Source organism: Melozone crissalis, unplaced genomic scaffold (genome assembly GCF_028551555.1).
Source record: "Melozone crissalis strain CALT ecotype California unplaced genomic scaffold, PUWL_Pcris_2 ptg000019l_1, whole genome shotgun sequence".
Taxonomy (NCBI): domain Eukaryota; kingdom Metazoa; phylum Chordata; class Aves; order Passeriformes; family Passerellidae; genus Melozone; species Melozone crissalis.
Genome location: NW_026535797.1, coordinates 12585421 through 12604153, shown reverse-complemented (window position 1 = coordinate 12604153; position 18733 = coordinate 12585421). Strand labels below are relative to the sequence as shown.

Genomic DNA, 18733 nt, shown 5'->3' with positions numbered 1-18733 from the left:
AAGCGGGTCTGTTAATGCAGTGAGTCAGAAAAGCAAACATAACTTATAATTTATATGTAATCTTATGGCCAACAGTGTATCAGCTTATCTTTGAGGAGATAAGGATTATCAACGGACAGAGCATGGAAAGTTCTGGGTGTTTTTCTTCCTTATGTCCCACCATCTGCAGCACAGACAGATCAGCCATCACCCTGGGCAAGCTGTTTCTATTCCTCCTGAAGCATCAGATATTAGAAGAGGAGAAGATTAACAAACTGCACATTTACAGGAGGATGATAAACAGAAGTTTTGAAACAGCCCTAGATCATAAACCTAACTAGACTTAACTTGCTTTCTTTTGTTAGAAGACATATATATATTATTACATTTCTCTGCTGACAGAGCCTACCTGATCACAGCAGAGCAAAAATGTTCTAAATCAAGAAAGAAATCTTAGATGCTTCCACAGCATGATTTTTTACTTTGATCTTCTCATTTCCTACCTACAACATCAACCTACAGTAGTAAGTTAGTTGTCTGTAGTAAAAAAATGAAGTTGCAGAAGCACCAAGATGCAAAAAGAATAAGGTCAGAAATGCCTCCCTGCTGTCAAGAACATAATTATTGCACATGCAAGTTGTTCCTGCCTGTGGATCAGAGGAGCTGCTGCAGGCTGCTGGAGGGAGGAGTGGCTGCTGCTGATGCAGGGATGACAGTTCCCTTTCCGTGGATTTGTCTGGAGCCTGGGGGTGCAGCTCCCAAGGCAATTCCTCCTGCCCAGCAGCTTCCAGGGGGGCTGCTCACCCCCTCTCTCCTCACCTGGCAGAAGGGAGCATATGGCTGCTTACTTGTGCTCTGCTGTTCTTATGTGCTTAGTGGGCTTATGGTCCAGAGGGGCTTGGGGGGATTTGCACAGGGAGAGGGCAGGGAGGGACCTGGAAAGGATCTGCATCCATGGGAAGTGGAGTGGCACCAGAGGTCTCTGTGTGTGTCACAAGAGTAATTGAATTTTTGGGAATGACTGACATTGAGTAAACAGTGCCTAATTAGGGATCAGGAGATGATTAATGATTACACAGCATCGTAACTGAAGATATGAAATTTAAAAATTCATTTATAAGGGGAAGAGATTTCTTCTCAACAGCCTTGTGTCCATATAGAACTATATTCACACTTTTCTTCTTGGTATCGTCTATTCTTCAACAAAGAAAAGGGCCTGATCAGCCTTGGTATTTTTTAAGTGCTTGCAGAGACATCAGCTGGGTTGCTCCTCCTGGAGATGGTGTGTGTGAGGATTTGCCTCCTCAGCTCAGTCCTGCACTGCTGTCCTCTCCTTCTGCCTCCTGCATTTTGAGGGTCATCCTCACCTTCCTTCCCTCATCTGGCAGAGTCTTCTCTAGGCTCTGCACAGACACATCTTCTCATGTCTCTGTGTAATTTCAACAACAAACATTAGTTCAGTCTTATCCTTCCTGTAGCCAATTAACAGATTCACTTCTCATCTGTAGTACTTAAATCTACTTTGACCAGCCTAGACTTTTGCTCTGAGTATTTTGCCTTTAAAAAAGAAATTACAAACAACTCAGGCTTATTAAAACTGAAGCAGAGCTCTTATTCTGTCACTCCTCAGCTCCTTTCATCTACTTTTTTCAAGCTTTACAAAAGTTGCCACGCTCCTGAGTCTTACTGATAGTTAGAGCCTCAGTATTGTCTTCAAGCAAGCTTTTGTGAAGCCTCACATCCAGGTTCTGACCAGGGGCTCCTGAGTTGAGGTGCTCAGCTGTGTTGCTAAAACAGCCCCATCCCAGGTCACTGCCTGGCACTCCTGCAGAGGCTGCTGTCTCTGTGCATCCTGTTGGACTGGACACATCTCTGCTCCTCAGCTGCAGCACTGCGAGAGATGGAGAGCAAAGGCACATCTGAGCAGGGAGACAGAGGAAATGCCAGTGTCTCTCTGAGCTCAGCCTCCTAAATGCCCTCAAACACACCAGTGTGAGTCTTGCAGATCCCACTTGCATCTATCCCATCTTCAGGACACAGCCTTTCTCCTTTCCTTTCTGTTCTGAAGCTTTGAAATCATCTCTTCTGCCCTTGACAAACAAAGTCTTGCTGTGCTTGTATTGATTACAAATTTCACCTGTTGCCTATTTCACCTATTTTCCTGCCCTTTGTCCTTGCTGTCACTTTTTGCATCCCTTCCATTAATTTGATTTTTCTTTCTGAAATGAAGAATCAGCTTCTTTACTTTGAGGGCTCCAAGCAAATTAACCCCTCCCTTCCCACCACTTGTCAGTCAGGTTTGAAGGATGGATCCATTGCAGATCATCCTGCAAACAGCCCCAGCTTCTGCTGCCCAAGTTTTATACTGGCTGGAGGGAAGCTTCTCACAGATGCTGTAAAACCACCCTTGTTGTCTTTCATATCTCTCACTGGAAAGACAGCTTTGTATTTCAGGTTAAAAAAGAAGAAGGAGGACTGGTCTTATCTCCTTTCCTATGCATGTGGTTTATCTGCACCTGCCTCTTGTCTTGCAGTTTGCAATTTAAATGGCAAATCTTACCCTGTGCACGAACCTCCTCGCTTGATACATCTTGTCACCTCTAAAATAGCACAGATGAAAATAAGTTATGCTTTGGCTTTGACTTCTTTTGGAGTCGTGGATGAGAATGCTAGATCTGACCAGCTGGCTGAGATCCACTTTGTAGATACTTCCCTAATTCACTAAAGTTTAACCCAAAACGCTCCTTAATTTGGATCTAGCACTCTACAATTAACCCTTTGCATTTCTATCATTAAATACCCAACACTTGCAAAGCTATAGTCTCTTCCTGTGGAGAATCAGAGCTTTGCTTTGGCTTCTTGGTCATCTTGCCATGCAAACATGAGTTCTTCACTGTGGTGACAGCATTCTGACAGGGTCCTTGTCATCCCACAGGCCCAGGGAAAGCTGCATATACACTGGAAATACCTTGTTACTTACTCCCTCCAGAGCAGCAAACATGTTTTTAAAGGCAGTGAAGATTTGCATTAATTTATGGTTCTCTTTCTTCTGTGCACATGCCCTGGGCCAGGCTGCATGTGAGAAAACAAGGTTTGCAACCCCTTTCAAGTTTCCACTGGTGTTAAGCTAATGTTTATTTTTAGTAAACTGTATTTCAAATTGTGCTTTTAAGAATCCGTTTGCGAAGCCTAGCACAACAATTTCAATACATTTTATCCTTCTGAGCTTTTCATTAACAAATAAAAAAGGGTATAAAGGATCAGTGTAACTAGTTATTCTGTATTTCACTGATAATTTTCAAAAGTATGGGTCCAGCTCGAGAAATGGTAAGGATTACAAGCATTCATATCAGCTGAATTTTTTCTCCCTGTGCTGCTACTAACTACCCAGCTTTGGGAAGGCTGTGTGGATGCTCCTTCAGGGCAGGCCTTTCCTGCTGTGCTGTGTGGGTGTCCCTGTCCCCACACCCACACATGGTTCCCTTTTCTTCGTTCTCAAAATCCTTCCCTTTTAAGTGCTTATCCAGTAAGGCCACCTGCCAGATAAAGCACTGTCAGCCTCTCTTGATAAGGTAATAGCTCTGAAACACTCTTCTCCATTCGGAGTGTGGTGTTTGCCCTGCGTGCTCCTTTCACTTCCCCTTGCCTGCACAGGTGCCTCTGTCCCACCCCAGACCTCTCCCTCTCCCCAGGCAGACAAGGAAATGTCATTTCCATTTGCTGCTGCATGTCAGTCTCTGGGCTCTGTTATAAAGTCTTGTTTTCTGTTTCTTTCAGTTCTGAATGATAGTTATTTCACACACTTTAAGAAATTTAATACTTGCAGTCAGCTTCCAATCTGCAATGATTTTTACAGTATTCTCATAAGTACTCAGCCTGAGGATGTGCTGCTACAGCTTTGTGTAGCTACAAGCTAAGACTACCCAAAATGCTGGGCAGGAAGAGGGTCTGGACTTTTTATTGCAAAACCAAGAGTTATATTAGAGGTGCAAGCATTATTTTATAGTAGCTATAGAAAGACATAGCAGTGAGCAATTAGTTTGTGTGAATAATATAGATAATTAGTTTCTATAGGTTGCATGTTTGAAGAGTACTGTTTAGTCATGCATCTCTGCAGCACAAACTGGCACATTCTTAAGATCATGTTTGCTTTTTTAGTGCCCTTCAGTCTGTCACAGAATAGTCCTGTATTCTATTGGTACTCTGATTCCAAATTTAGGAGTATTTCCTCCCAAACATGTGCATGATGCAGTGTGTATGTGCCCACAAGGAAGAGGAAGCAGATGACTTGTGTTTAGTGGAGTGGTTGTTTTGAGCTGGAATGCTGCAGGCTCCCTGTTGGAAGGAAATGTGCCTGCCCATTCATTCAGGAACAAAGCTGCTGTCGTGGCTGTGCTGATCCTGCCTCAAGGCTTTCTGCAGAGTTTTGAGTGGAGAAAAATGTCATTTCTTCCATCCTTCACAGCCTTTCTCCCTCTTACCTTTCCTCACTGAAACATAGTGTGCTGGTCAATGCCTTCATTTCATGTGGGATCTCAGCTGAGGTTCTTGTCACTGGAGGAGAGAGGAGACTGGATGGGAGTTGGTGGAGAGATCCAGCTGGGTCATTGCTCAGGGGTGCTGGGGTATGAATCAGCAGTGTGTGTGCCTGAGCTGGCACATGGCACAGGTGGATAGGGCACCCAGGCACATGGAGACAAAGATCAGTGGAGTTGCTGTTGCAAAGGAGGTGTGAGAGAAATGGTCAGGTTGTGTAGGGGTCCTCTGGAAGTGGAAGATTGTTCCCTAGGTGTGACAGCTTTGATAGAGCAACTTTACAAGTGCTTTAGAACCAATTCTTGTGTTCTCTTCTCATCTGTGGCCTCAAGATGGCCTGTGATTTCAGTGCTGAGGTGCAGTCCCAATGTCATGCTCTCTACTGTCAGATTGTCCAAACAGGAGTCTTCAGTATCCTTTTTTTTTTTTTTTTTTACTGCAGAAGATGCTCTAAAATCCCTTGCTGGTTTACAGTTTAAGGATTTGGCTACCTTTGTTTTGTTTCACCTATACTTTCTATGTTAAGTACCTCTGCTTTTTTTTTTTTTTTAATGAAAATTTCCATATTACTGACAGTGTATTTGAAGCCCTTTTTTTCCCCATTCTGCTTTCAGATTCCATTGGTGGGTCGTTTTCAGCTTCCTCCCACCGATGCCACCACAAGCAGAAGCACTGTCTCCCCATACCACAGTGTGGAACTCTGTCCATCAGCCCTCTGCTGTTCCATCCTCACACAAAGGGATCCCAGATCATCATGGACACAACACAGAAGGCAGTGAAGCGCCAGGCTAGCTTCTGCAATGCCATCACCTTCAGCAACAGGCCCATTGTTATCTATGAACAAGTCAGGCTTAAGGTGAGTAGATTATACCTTCCCTTTTGGCCATGGGATCTGCTGGGAGTGAATGCTGGGGTGTAGGGGGGCTTTGGTGCTTGCAGCAGATCTTTAGCCCTTCCTTGAAAAGTGCAGTAGTCAGATCTTGGCCTTAAAGGTCTGCAGTCTTCATTGGTACTTCTGCTTTTGTCACTGTAGTTCTTGGAGCCACAGGTACAGACTGCTGTAGAAACTGAGAGCAAAAGGGAAATCCACCTCCCAAAAATACTTACATTGATGTTAGACAAGTACAGCAGATTAAATTGAGATCACTTGGAAAGCCAGGAGATAAGATGTCAAAAAGGACCTAGAAGTGAAGGTTCTTACTCACATGCTTGATAGGAAAAACAAAAGAGTTTGGAGGAAAGAAGGAAAGGAGCAGTTAGTGTGATCACTGTTGCTGGACCTTTCTGGCAGCCTGCTGACTGCTTTGTTGAATCAGTCACCTGATAGCATTAAGATCAGAGGAGAGAACATTGCAGGAATCACATTTTTCTCACTGGCACAGGCTGATTTCACTTCCTTTGTGTCTGTGGTGGCCTGGAGGATGGAGTTTGTACCCCTGGTACCAGGCCATGCTGCAGCTGGCATGAGAAATCCAGCTTGTCTAAGACCACATGCCTCCATGAACACCAGGAGCTGCTTTCTGATGAAGAAACTCCTCCATGTCCTTAGGAACTGAAGCACTTTTCAGGTTATTAGCATCCACAGATACTTTCAAATCTTTGTGCCCTCTAGTTTATGGGACTGCCCTTTTCTGTTCATAGCCAATTTCATGCCTTTATTGGCACAAAAAAGGTCAGCTTTGGCCACTTTTGTTCATTGCACACATGAGTGATCTGACTGCAAATCCTTCAATTGTGCAGAAAGAGTTTTCCAGAAGGTTTATCAGCATATAGATACATGATTTGAATAATGTTGCTGTTGCCCATTTTTAGAGGTCCTGGAATGCTGGGTCCTACAGCAGCATTTCAGCCTTCCCTGCCTCTTCCCTCACAGCCAGCAAAGGCGCAAGGAATGAGGGACATGTTTCTTTTGTAAATGTGGAGATTTCAGTGATTTCAGGCTCAGGCCCAGAGATAGAAAATCCCCACTGCAGGTTTGTTATGCTTCCTGTGGATCTCTTACTGCTTCTATCCAGGCTGGAAGCCCAGCAGGAGTCTCTCACATTGCCTAATGAGATTTCTCCCATGTTGGCCAGCAGTTTGGACTAGCAACTGTGACAAATAATCTGGGAGAAGATGAAAGCAGCATTTCACTTTTGAAGACACCATCAAAGATTTGAGTGGATTTAGTGGTTTAGGCAAAGGTTCTGGGTTTCTTCCTCATTCTGAAACAAGGTAGCTATCTCTGGAAATTCACACTTGTTTATCTGTGTATTTGGGGATTTTAGCTTACATAACATATGTGAAGAATATGCATGCAAATCTGCACAGGAGATTTATGAGCAGAGCTCCTGCTGACTCCAATGGGAACGTCTCATGGGAGTAATCAACAGGCTTTAGCAGAACTTGTGCTCTAGGGAGGGATGAAATGGGAAAACATCCTTGCTGTTGTATGATAAATCCATCCTGCTACTGCCTTGCTGTTGCTTGTCCTTGTGGAAAACAGCACCTTAGACCTTCTTACCAGCCACACACTAACCATGAGCCCACTCATTCACGTCCTATGAAGTCTAAACTCCCTCTGCAAAAATGAGGAAAGAAGTAAGGAGATTCCATTCTGTTTATTAGCTATTGTATCTCAGGTTTTACACTGACATTATTTTGCAGATATGGGAATATGGCTGTCAAGCAGCCTCAGAGGCAAATGCTCCAGTATGTTTTCTTCCATGTAATTTGGGGCATTGCTAGGAAGTGTAGCTCTCAAAGATGGCATAAGGCAGTAAAGATCAGGAGCCTGTAAAATCTGTAAAAGCAGCAATGGTTTAGCAGTTTTCATGTTGATTCTGTATTTTCCTCCCCTTCTGGTACCCGGTGGACCTCCCAAGCTTTCCTGCTAGCAGTGGCTGCTGAAAAGAGAATTTGGTCCATCATTAACTGTTGCCTTTTTTAGCAAAACTGTGTGCCCTTTGTCCAGCTGTGTCTAATTCTTGGCAGGCTTTAGACTTGATTTTAATTTGGATATTAGTTTGCCTGTGGTCAGACTGTATTGAGAACTGTTTATAGGTGCTGATTAATACATGGAACATGTGCAGCCTCAATTACCATATGAATATTTACTTCATGCTGCCTGTGATTGCTGTGAAGTATTGGCAAGAGGCTGAATTGTACAAATGACAATGAAGCCATATTTATCTTAGACCCAAAAGCTTTTAGGGCTTGCAGTAAATTTGCTGCAAAAAATAACCCAGGCTTCTTCTTGGAGTGTGTTATGTTTCCCTGTTTTGTCATGTGCACACCCTGTTAACCCCACTTCTACTGGGGACATGCATGATGCCATCCCACCCTGGCCAGGTATATAAAATAGCAAATCTGCTTCAGTCCTTTTTAGTTTAGGAGCTTCCTGTGGTTCCTGGGACTGTGGTCAGTGCTCAAGTGTTTCATGGAAACAGTTCAGGTGCCTGGATGGACTGAGTAGGGATAAAGAGCAGCACTCCCTTCACTGAAAACTTGTCCATTGATTACTTTTTTCTGAGTTCTGAGTTATTTTCTCTGATACTTTAATTATAAAAGAGAAATCTGTGGGCTTTGAACAATGTCTTTGTTGTAAGATTATTGTGACCCCAGGGGCACATGTTTGAGATTTGCCTTGAAGAGGAATATGTAAAAGGAAAACACTGTATTTACAAATTTGATTAGCAGGGAATTCAGAAGTCCAAAGAAAACATCTTGTAGAATTCCTTGGTGAAAATTCTGTGCTTCCAAGCTGGGACATGTGGGGCTGCTGCCAGGCTTTTGAGAACAAAGTCCTGCAGTCCTGGACAGTTCAGTCTCTGTCATTGCCATTCATCTGAGCCATTAGTGCTTTGGCAGAGCATGAAATTACAGAAAGGTAACAAGTTTTGTGTGGCCTCTGGTAGGTAGGTGGTACCTCTCCATGTTTCTGCCCTTGCCCTGTGGCCAGCAGTGGAGTTGCTTGAGGCTGCCAAGGCATTGATGGAAGATGACTATCTCAGGTGCTCTTGTGTTTGCTGCAGGTTCAGAGTGTGAACAGATGCTCTGATTGTGGGTCAGCTGGCATGCAGGAACTGTCCTGGCCCCACATCAGAGTTGGATACACCATCCTTAGATCTTTCATGTCAGTCCTCATGCTGACAGGCTGAACCCCTTTGAGAGGAACAATTCCTAACAGGTTCATACTCAAGTAATAAAATGAGAGGAAAAACTTCACCAAGGACATCACCTGAGGACCATACTAACTCTGGAAGACTCCTTGCTTCCATGGGAAAAAAAAAGAGACCTTATAACTGGGTAGTAGTGTTTCAATGAGCTGCATGTATTTAGGACCTGCTGCCTGCTCCCCACAGTCCCCTGCTGGCCAGGGCTCAGTTCTTGTGAGTAGAAACTGATGACTCTGGAGGTATCTGTGATCTCTTGTCCTGCTGTCTGTCAGGTGCAGAAGGATGGGTATTACACATGAACCATTCCAAAAACCACAGCAGATGTTCCTGACCCTGACACACTGAGCAATTGCATACTGGCAGGTTGGGGTGTAGTTATGCACAACATATTTCACAAAACACCATTCACAGCTGAAATAAGTAGGTTTTCCCAATCATAAGATAACATCTATTGTTGCTTCAAAATTTTGTACTTAACGAAGTCAAATACTTTATATTGTGCTTTCCCACACACAAGTTCGCTGCTATAAGGCTGTGATTTCAATATGTCATCCAATATGACAAGTTAAATAAAGGAAAGACTGTCTTTTACTTGCCTGAGAAGCCCAGAAAACCCTGTGGAGATAACTGTGATTCTGGAGCTTTTCTTTCAGGTCAGAGAGATGAGAGACCCCATCATCTGAGCACCATGTGGGAAGAGCTCTGCTGGGATTAAAGGTCTTGTGCCCATTTTTGGCACATTTTGTGTAAGGGTTATTCTTAGACCAAAAGGAATTACCCTAGAAATAGAAATGAATCATCATGCAGCTGTAATTACATTTCACCTATCCACATAGATTTAATTTGATTTATTTGGTTTTAAATATGGGCATCGTATCCTAAGTGTGCAGCAGCATTGCAGTGTGCAGCTGAGAAAGCTACAGCAGTGTTTGGTGGGTAAAATGTTTCCTAAATCTGGTGGAGCTGGCCAGTGTTGGATGCACAAATCCTGTGGTGTGTGAGTTGGTGTTCAGTGGCCAGCCTGTCATTGCTGTGTTGTCTTTGCAGATCACCAAAAAGCAGTGCTGCTGGAGCGGGGCCCTTCGGCTGGGCTTCACTTCCAAGGACCCATCGAGGATCAATCCCGACACCCTGCCGAAGTACGCCTGCCCTGACCTGGTTTCCCAGAGCGGCTTTTGGGCCAAGGCTCTGCCCGAGGAGTTCGCAAACGAGGGGAACATCATTGCCTTCTGGGTGGACAAGAAGGGACGAGTGTTCTACAGGGTGAACGACTCCCCTGCCATGCTCTTCTTCAGCGGCGTGAGGACGGCAGAGCCCCTCTGGGCCTTGATCGACGTCTACGGCCTCACCCGGGGCGTGCAGCTCTTAGGTGAGTGCCTGGCACCAAGCACAGGGGCGATGCTAAGGCATCCCTGACAGAGGATGACACTGCCTGCCCCCTCTCTGTGCTGGGACAAGTACAGGGAAACAGCTGTCCTTCCTCCCAAGAGTGTCTCGGGATCAATTTGAAACTTAGCAGGTAAATATAACCTCAGTGGGAGGTGGGAAACAGCTGCTACAACATACACTAGAAGCCATCTCTAAGTAAGTGGATTTCTGCTGAGATGTGTAGCTCTATCAGAAAATAGCCTGGAGTGTGTCATATACCTCATAATACTGTATTTTTATATCATCTTGTGCTTTCCCTGTGCCAGAGTGGGGAAGTGCATTTTATGCACTGTGGTTAAATCCTTCCTGGATGGCACTATTACGATTTTCTGTCAGGTTTATTGGACAGATTTGAAACATGACTATCTTTCAAATTACCTGAGAGAGTCTGTGGCTGGTTTTTCCAGGATGTTTTCACAGAGGAGTTTGATTTGTCCTCTGGAGCCTGAAGGTTGGATATACAGCAGGGGTTGGAGGGTGAGGAGTGCTGAGTGCCTGTGTCTTTTGCCATGAAGAGAGCTTGGTATTCATGAGGACTCAGTCCCAGATGTGCAGGCTGTCAAGGTTTGGGCTATTTGAGTTTATGCATCTTAAAGAGCTGAAAAGGATCTCTGAGGACTGAAGGGCAGCAAGGTTGCTGGGGGACCAGGAGTGTCAGCACACACCCTTAGAGGTGGCTTTGCATTGTCACTGGGAGGCAAATTGCAGCACTTCTCCATGTAAGAGTGGTTTCATGGGTCTTTTCACCATGGAAAATGTTAGATGGTACCTTCAGGAGCTGAAGTTCCTTCTGAAGATGAGATGATCTGAGGCTGAGAGAGACCCTAGCTTTTTCCTTCCATGCAGCCTGTTAAAGTGACAGCTTCATGCTGTATATCAAAAACATCAATTAAACTTCTTTCTGACAGTTCTACCTTCTTTCTGCATTCTGTGCTCTATTAAAAAATATGGTGACAGGACTACCCATAGCAATCAACAGAGCAAGGAAGAGGGATGTTCAGGACATGAAGAAATGAGACTGACCTTATTGCAAAAACTCCTGGCCTGAGATTGCACAAGGCAGAGGAATTGAAGAATTTCTCAGCAGCTTTTTCTTTTTTTAGGTGCAGAAAGATTTATCCTTTGTTGTGAATCAGCTTGAATCAGAGCCACTAAGCAACTGTTCATAGGCCAAGGTGGTGATATTTGAATTGGGATGGAGAATTTGGGCAAATGTCATGCCAAGGGTTCAGTTAGGAAGACTTTACAAATGACTCCAAGTCCTAGGGCTGTTCTTGTGAGATTTGGCTCCTCAGAACCACTCTGCCTGATTAATAAGGGTCCATAACTCTGGATTATGTGTTTCCTTTCAAAACGCCCGAGAATCCATTTCCCATCCATCATCTGCCCCTGCATTGTCCCAGCATCTTCCACATCCCCTTTCACAAGGAAAATGTGACTTCTGCCAGCCACTGGCTTACCTCTAGTCCAAGAGGCTCCTGACTCTTTGGTGAAGTCCCTGAATGAAGCAAGCAGCTTCTGAGTTTACACAGTTGGCATGGAGCTCAGATATGTATTTATAGCTTGTTTCAGCAACCTTCAGCAGGCTCTGAGCCTGAAACTGTGCTGAAACGGCTTCCACTCGAGTCCTCTCCATCTCCATTCATTATTAAGCAGCACTAAAAGTCAGAGAAGGGAAATCATCAGCTGTGTTGCCCCTGGATCCTATAGACATTCCCGTTACTATGCTCTGCATGCCTGCTGGAGTGTAGCAGACCACACATATAGCACAGGACAACTTGCCAAAAACTCCCAGGACTTGACAAATGAATTTCATAGCTTAGCTACAAACATATGGTCGAATTCAGCCTGGTATGGCATGCAGGGTATCTGATGGAGGCTGGGGATGCTGGAGCAGTATGTTGAACAGAAGAGCCTAGCATTTCAGATTCCAGCTCAGTGATTTATTACCCCCTAACCCCAAATATATTTCTTATTCTTAAGTCTCACTATTTTCTCAATGCTTGTAGGGTTACAGGGTCAAACTGCACCTCTGCACAGTCTCCATTTGCTTTTATGTGTAAGGATCACACCAAAAACTTTACCATTTCTGGTGTCTTTCTGTTTATTGCAGAATTACTCCCTTCTCACTCCCAGTAATGTAACTTCACTTCCAAAGTGAGACTTAACAAAGGAAAGACCTGGAGCAGTAATTCTGGGAGTCTCACTGCAAGATCCCAGCTCTGCAGGGAAATGGACAGTGTGCATTTGTGTTCCCAGAAGTGACAGCATCCAAAACTGCACATTTTGATTTGCTTTTCTGCATTACACTGGCAAATCACTTCCAGCCCAAATAAGGGACTCAGTAAAATGGGGTAATGACTAAGGCTAGTGACTCTGTTCCTGACTTACAGATCTAATAAAGACAGATTGAATGAAGGGAGGCCCAAAGCCTGTGAGAGTTAAGTGACTTGCCAGAGCAAAAGGTGTCACCTGCCATCATCCTTATTACCCAGCTCAGTCCTGCCTCTCTAGCTGCATCAGAGGCATTGCATAACATTCTGGTATCACTGAAAACCAGCTGGTTTGTACCTTAATTTTTCATTTTCCTCTGCTTATGGCTTTAGTGACAGCATCAGCCTTAGTGACAGTTACCCATGTGTCAGTATTGCTGTCACTGCACAGGTGCATGTGGCTGTCTCAGATGTTCCTGGGTCTGACTGTCCTTGCTGTATGTTCAAAGGCAGAGCCCCTTAAACAGCTTCTTTGCCAGCTGGATTTTGAAATGAACCAGGTGAAAAGATTTGCACAGTCCACTGCTCTGCAGCCAAGGGGAGCTGGAGCTGAGCTGGGACCATGGTTTGCTGTCACTGCTGGAGTGATTCAAAAGCAGGGACTGGTTTAAATCCACCTTGGGTTGGCTTCAGTGCTGACAGTCACAGGTGAGAGGCTGCTCCTTGCTCTCCTCTACCCACATTCTAGAGATGAAAAGGCTTAAATTCACCCCGGAATCTGGTGTCCTCTGACCACAGGGTCTCAGCTGGTTTTCTGCTACAATGTAAGGGCCCTCATAGAGGAGTCTGTGGCAATGGAGTGCATGCATGTGCTGTGTTTTAGGGCATGAGTTTCAGTGTAGGTGCAGGCTTTCATGACCTGTAAACATGCCCTTATACAGTGACTCTCCTGCTGACATGCTCAACTTGCAGGCAGGGTGGTTTACAGCTCTGCTTTCCTTTTTGGGCAGCTAGTTTTGCACAAGTGCACTTTTACATTCCAGGGTAATTTAAAGTAATGTTTACTAAAAACGTGGCTTGTCCTTATGGTATCACTTCAACATACACACATGCTCATTCACACTTTTAAAAAGAGTCCGAGAAAAATGGAATATAAGCAATCTGCTGCCTGCTGCTATAATAAAGCATCAAAAAAAGGAAAGGAAAGGCCCAGCTGTTTAAATTCTGGAGTCTTCAGAGCTGTGGAGGAAGGATGGCATCTCATGGGAACCAAGTGGTGATGTTTCATACTAACCTGCTTCTCTCAAGCGCTGGGCTTGAGCCTGGCACGTGCACTTTCCATGGATTCACTGCAGGACAGCAAGGTTGGCAACTTCCCTCAGTCACGTGTGCAGCCCAGCATGAGTGTTGTCAGCATTTTCCTTTACCTTTGGTGGGGGATTACAGGTTTGCCTCTTCTATATGGTGCCTTTTAGAAAAACATGACATTTTTTTGGACAGTGACATTGCACCACAACATTGCAGAGTGGTTAAGATGGGAAAGGCCCGATGAAGATCATCTAGTCCTACCACCTACTGTCTTTTCTTTCAAAGCACAATGCAGGTATCCTAAAAGTACAGAAAAATGGGGCTGCAAAACAGTTTTGATTCCAGCATACCTCACTTCTCATCCTGTGTTTCCAGTGAGGTAATGTGAGGTACAGTCTGCTCATTTTCCTTGGTCCCATTCTTAGTATGATCAGCAATCACACCCCTTCACTGTTTATTACTCTGTTCACACTCTTCTCCCATACATCAGTATTTTCATTCATGCAGTATTTCAAGAGTATTCTTGGTCTTTTACGAGCACAGGCTTTGAAAATCAAGGATAATTTTATTTAGATTGGCACACTGAGAGCACCTGTTAAAAGCTAAGTCTCACCACATCTTGTAAATATAAAATATGTGAAAAACTAGTAAGACTGTGCAATATTGGAAAAATTTAAATGCATGTGTATTGAATGTGCATATTAGATTTGCCTGAAGTAGAAACATATATAGTATAAATATATATTTCAGTTATAAATATATGTACAGATCCTGGGAGAATTAAATGGAAAATGGAAATTCTGTATATTGTATTAAATATTTGAGAAATCTCATTTCACCAGATCCTCTTCCTACCTTCTTATTGTTTGATGTTTGCAAAGTATCTAAGTTAAAATGTGAATTGATCCTGGATGGAAATGTACCCACCTTATGCCCTCAAGCTGGTGTCTCTTTGACAGGGAAGTTACACATTTTTTAGGGAAAGAAAGAAATGTTTTTATTTCTTCATGCCTGTCAGTTCTTACGTAGTTTGAATCTCTAGCTCCCGGCCACCTCTAGAAGAAACATTAAATAAGCCTCAAATGAGGTAGATTTATGGGCAAATTTCAGGTGTTAATGGTATAAGACTGTTGATAAATCTAATTTATTGCATGCATCTGCAGTTTTACTGTGTGGTTATTACTATTTTATTTTCCAAGTGCAAAGCTTATTTTCCATTGCCCACGGGAATCCATTTTGTTGATATTCTGACACGTGCAAATAAGCAGACTGATGTGCCAGGAGTGCTTTGCACTAAACAAAATTGGATAATCAGATATGACTGCAGTGTATTTTTATAGGGTATTGTTGAAAGTGGAAGCTATAAACAATTTATACTTTTTGTGGAAGTCTGTGACTATCTGATGGAAAAGCATTATAAGTGCTTAAACAGAGTCCTACTTAATGAAGGCAAGAGACACAAGACCTGCAAACAGTCAGTTGTCTTTGTTTTTGCCCATCTCCTAAGGGGAGACAGAATTTAAATTGCTCATAAAGTTTTATTGTCTGTAGCTGTTGTCTCTATGGCAGCTGCAGGAAGCTCTCTAACACAGCTGAAAACGTGAAAACAGTTTAATAAATAACTTATCTCTTGTCATTTTAATCAGTCCCTGCTTTGCCCCAGCACCTCTGGAGGGAAGTGTTTTTCCAGATGCAGTAGGCACCCAAAGCAAGCCCACAGACCCAGGCAGCCCCTTGTGCTTGAGGGTCTGTCTGTCCTCCAGCTCTGTCTGTCCAGGTTGTGGTGATGAGCCTGCTGGACACAGCACTTTCAAGCAAGCCAGATCTCCTCTTGGCCGTGTGAATGCAGTGGGGATTTTTGTTCTCTGTGTGTTTGCCTGCCAGCAGTGGAGATTTGTGCCCATGAGCCGGGGAAGGCAGCGTCCGCCTGCCCTCGCGGTCAGCACGGGGCGTTTGGGATGAGCTGCAAGTGGCAAACACCAAGGAAGTCAGAACAGGCTGATGCCAAGTGGAATAGGGTCTCTGAGGGGTCAGCATTTCAGGCTCCACTGGGTCTGGATGAGGTGTTGGATTTCAAAGTCCCACAGAGGCTCTGCAGGTTGCTGGTGTTTCCTCAGCACTGCAGTCGGATAACCTGCTGCTGTCACCTGAAGCACCTTTGCCTCAGCAGGACTCTTGGCATTGCCACAAGTGCACAGAAAGGACAAAATCTGACACATCATGTGCTATAAGGCGCTTTGTATCAACAAAGTGTCCACATCAGCGTCAGCAGAGCCTGCAAGGGTTCCTGGGTAGGAATAAATTTAAAAGAGATTAGTCTGGCTTTTATTTTCCAGACTGAGAAAAATGGAGGCTGCTGCAGGATAAAACGAGCAGTGGAAAAATATATTCTGTGCTATAAAGTTTCTTTAGTTCTGGTGAGCTGAAATACTGTTCCTAACACACTCAAGAAGGGCCACTTTACCCATTAAAAACCCAAGGAAATATGAAAACTCTGACAGTTGTAAGTGGTGTTTATGTTATGGGTATGTTGTAGTTCAGACTACAAGATAGGCCCCTATGTTAACAAAAAAGTGGAGTCTTCACATTAAATATCTGTTGTGGTGATTGATTTGGCTGTTGCTTTAAGGAGGTAAATGTTGCTGGTTTACAGTAAGAAGTTCATCTTGCCTTTGCTATGTATTGGAAGCGTGGAAAGTGGAGTCTGGAAACAGTGGTTCCAATTAAAAGCTTTTGACTTTCTTTTACTTCTACTAAAGGTACTTGAATAGTTGTATGTATACTGAATTTATTACACACCTATAGTTAGTTATAGACATTTCTAGCATGGGCAAGGCCTTAGAGAATAATAATCCACCACTAATGGCGCAGTGTATTCTTCTGAGAGACATTTCAAAGAATTCCATATATTAGCAAAGGTTTGGTTTGAGCTTTCTGATTTAAACCATTAGGATATCTATGCTGCTCTTTTTTAATGCACTCTATTAACTGATACTTAATGCCACATATAATTGCATTTTACTTAGTTTGTCTAATATAGTTCCTTTTTTGAAATCTGTAAGAGCTGTCTTTAAAAAAGGGAGAGAGAATATGCTGGGAGAGGAAATTAATCTTTGCAGCTTTCTTAATACCTTTCTCAATTCAGCCAAATGGTTTAAACTGTTCAAACCTTGGGCTGTAAAGCTGAAGGCTAATTCCTCTTCATTCATAAAGCTATAGCTTGACTAAAAGAGTGCATTTGGAGCTGGGGCTAAGTTTTGGATGTGAATGGAGTGGTCTGGTAAAAGTATAACAACTAATTGTGCTAATCTTGCAATTCCAGCTATTGCAGCTGTTCCAGCTGTGGAGGCCCTTTCCCCTAAGCCTGTGTGACAGATGACAGCTAAACAGTGCTAGTATGATAAAACTAACCACTGTCTCTGTGCAGTATGCCTCTGCTGGCCTGAGATAGCACTTTGTCATTTCAATGTCTAATTGGCCTCACAGCTGCTGAATATGCAATTTACCATACAGAGGATGTGAATTGTTATCCCTGTAGGTGTCTGGGTTATTAAAAAAGTTTGACACCTTTAATAACATAAAATTGGGTTTTCCATCCATATCAGCAATAGAGCTAAAAATTAGGTTGCTCTGTAGTCCAGTCTCCTTCTTTTTTTCTTCTTTTTTTATTTTTAACCCCCAAGCTGCATAAGCAGAACTGTTGTTACTGAGCTCAGTCCTTACCTATAGCCCAACTTTGCTCTCAGTTTTGCCAGCCTAAACTTGTGGCTACCTGTGGAGTCACTCTGGGTTTGCACTGTGAGCAGAGTCTAGCCCTGGGTTTTTGCTCACTCATCCCTTCTTTTTGGCCAAACACTGAGCAGCAGAAGTTCCTCCAGACCTTGTGTGGCTTATCCTGAAGAAAACAAAACATTTTGAGGATGCCGATTTTTGAAGCTGTGCTGATTCAAGCCAGAACTTCTCCTTCACAGAATCATGGAATGGTTTGGGTTTGAAGGGACCTGAAAGATCACCTAATTCCAATCCCACTGGCAGGGGCAGGGGTGCCATTCACTAGATCATGTTTAGTCCTGCTGAGCTATTACTTCTTTTCTGAAGGTTTTCTAATTGTGTTGAGTCCACTCCCAGTTTTGATGCAGATGTTACATCAGCTCTGCTTGAGATGCAGCTGAGCCTGCAAGGTGCTGTGCTCAGTGAGAGCCTGGACTCCTCTCTCCTACTCAGACATTTAGATTAATCTTGATCTTTCATTCTTCTGTGTTGCTCTCTTAATTGCTTGTTCATAAATATGTTCTTCTGACAATAATTTTTAGATGTTTCCCCTCTGTTGTGGCTTTTGGTGAAAATACCATACCTTGTACTGACATGCACTAGGTAAGTGTCAGTTCCTGTTTTCTTGGAAATTATAGCAGGGTAGTGTTGGCAGAACTTTGTGAAATTTATACAAAGCATTCCATGTCTATTGGCTAGAACAGAATGTCCAGTCACAAGTTTTGATTCTCAGACATTTGCATCATTTTGATGTTAAAGGCCTTTACAAAATATAGTTTTAAAAATTCCATTCCATCTGCTCATATTAGATTTAGAAGTTAAAATTATTTGGGACTGGTAAATTTTTGGTTGGTAACTAGGGATAAAAGATTGATAAAACAGATTGCTAGCCACTGCCTATGTGTTTAAGAAGATGAAAATCTCTTGTGATGCATCTGGCTACCAGTGTGACTGTTCACAGACGATTAATTCTCTTCAGGAAAAAAAAAAAAAAGTTTAATTGCTCTATCTTTTTAAGAGGATAAAGACCACTCCAGGGAAAAAGCCTTTCAAATCCAATAATCCTATTCCCATGCTGGTGCTGTGCCAATAAATAGTGCACCACTTGTAAGGAAAGATCTGAAGCTTCTAAAATCTTTAATGCGCAGTGTTCCCTCTTTGTCTGGCCAAGGCTGGAGGACCCCAGTGCCTCTGAGCCCCAAAGGTGTTCACTTGAACCAGGAGACTGGTGGCAATTTGTTCAATATGTTCTGAAGGTATTTGCATTTCCTCCTCATTCTGCAGTGGTGTTTCCCTGGTTGATTTTCGTTGCTCTCTCTGGTGTTTGTGGGCAGCAGCCAT

At 43.5% G+C, this 18733-nt stretch overlaps 1 protein-coding gene across 3 annotated transcripts in view; it reads left to right on the top strand.

Moving 5' to 3' along the window:
* NEURL1 (neuralized E3 ubiquitin protein ligase 1) overlaps positions 1 to 18733 on the top strand; it is a 139705-nt gene that overhangs the window by 74875 nt on the left and 46097 nt on the right. For all 3 annotated transcript variants that reach the window (XM_054276807.1, XM_054276810.1, XM_054276808.1), the window contains exons 2-3: positions 5130 to 5371; positions 9720 to 10041. In XM_054276807.1, coding sequence (XP_054132782.1) covers positions 5130 to 5371; positions 9720 to 10041 — 564 coding nt within the window. The remainder of the gene's footprint in view (positions 1 to 5129; positions 5372 to 9719; positions 10042 to 18733) is intronic.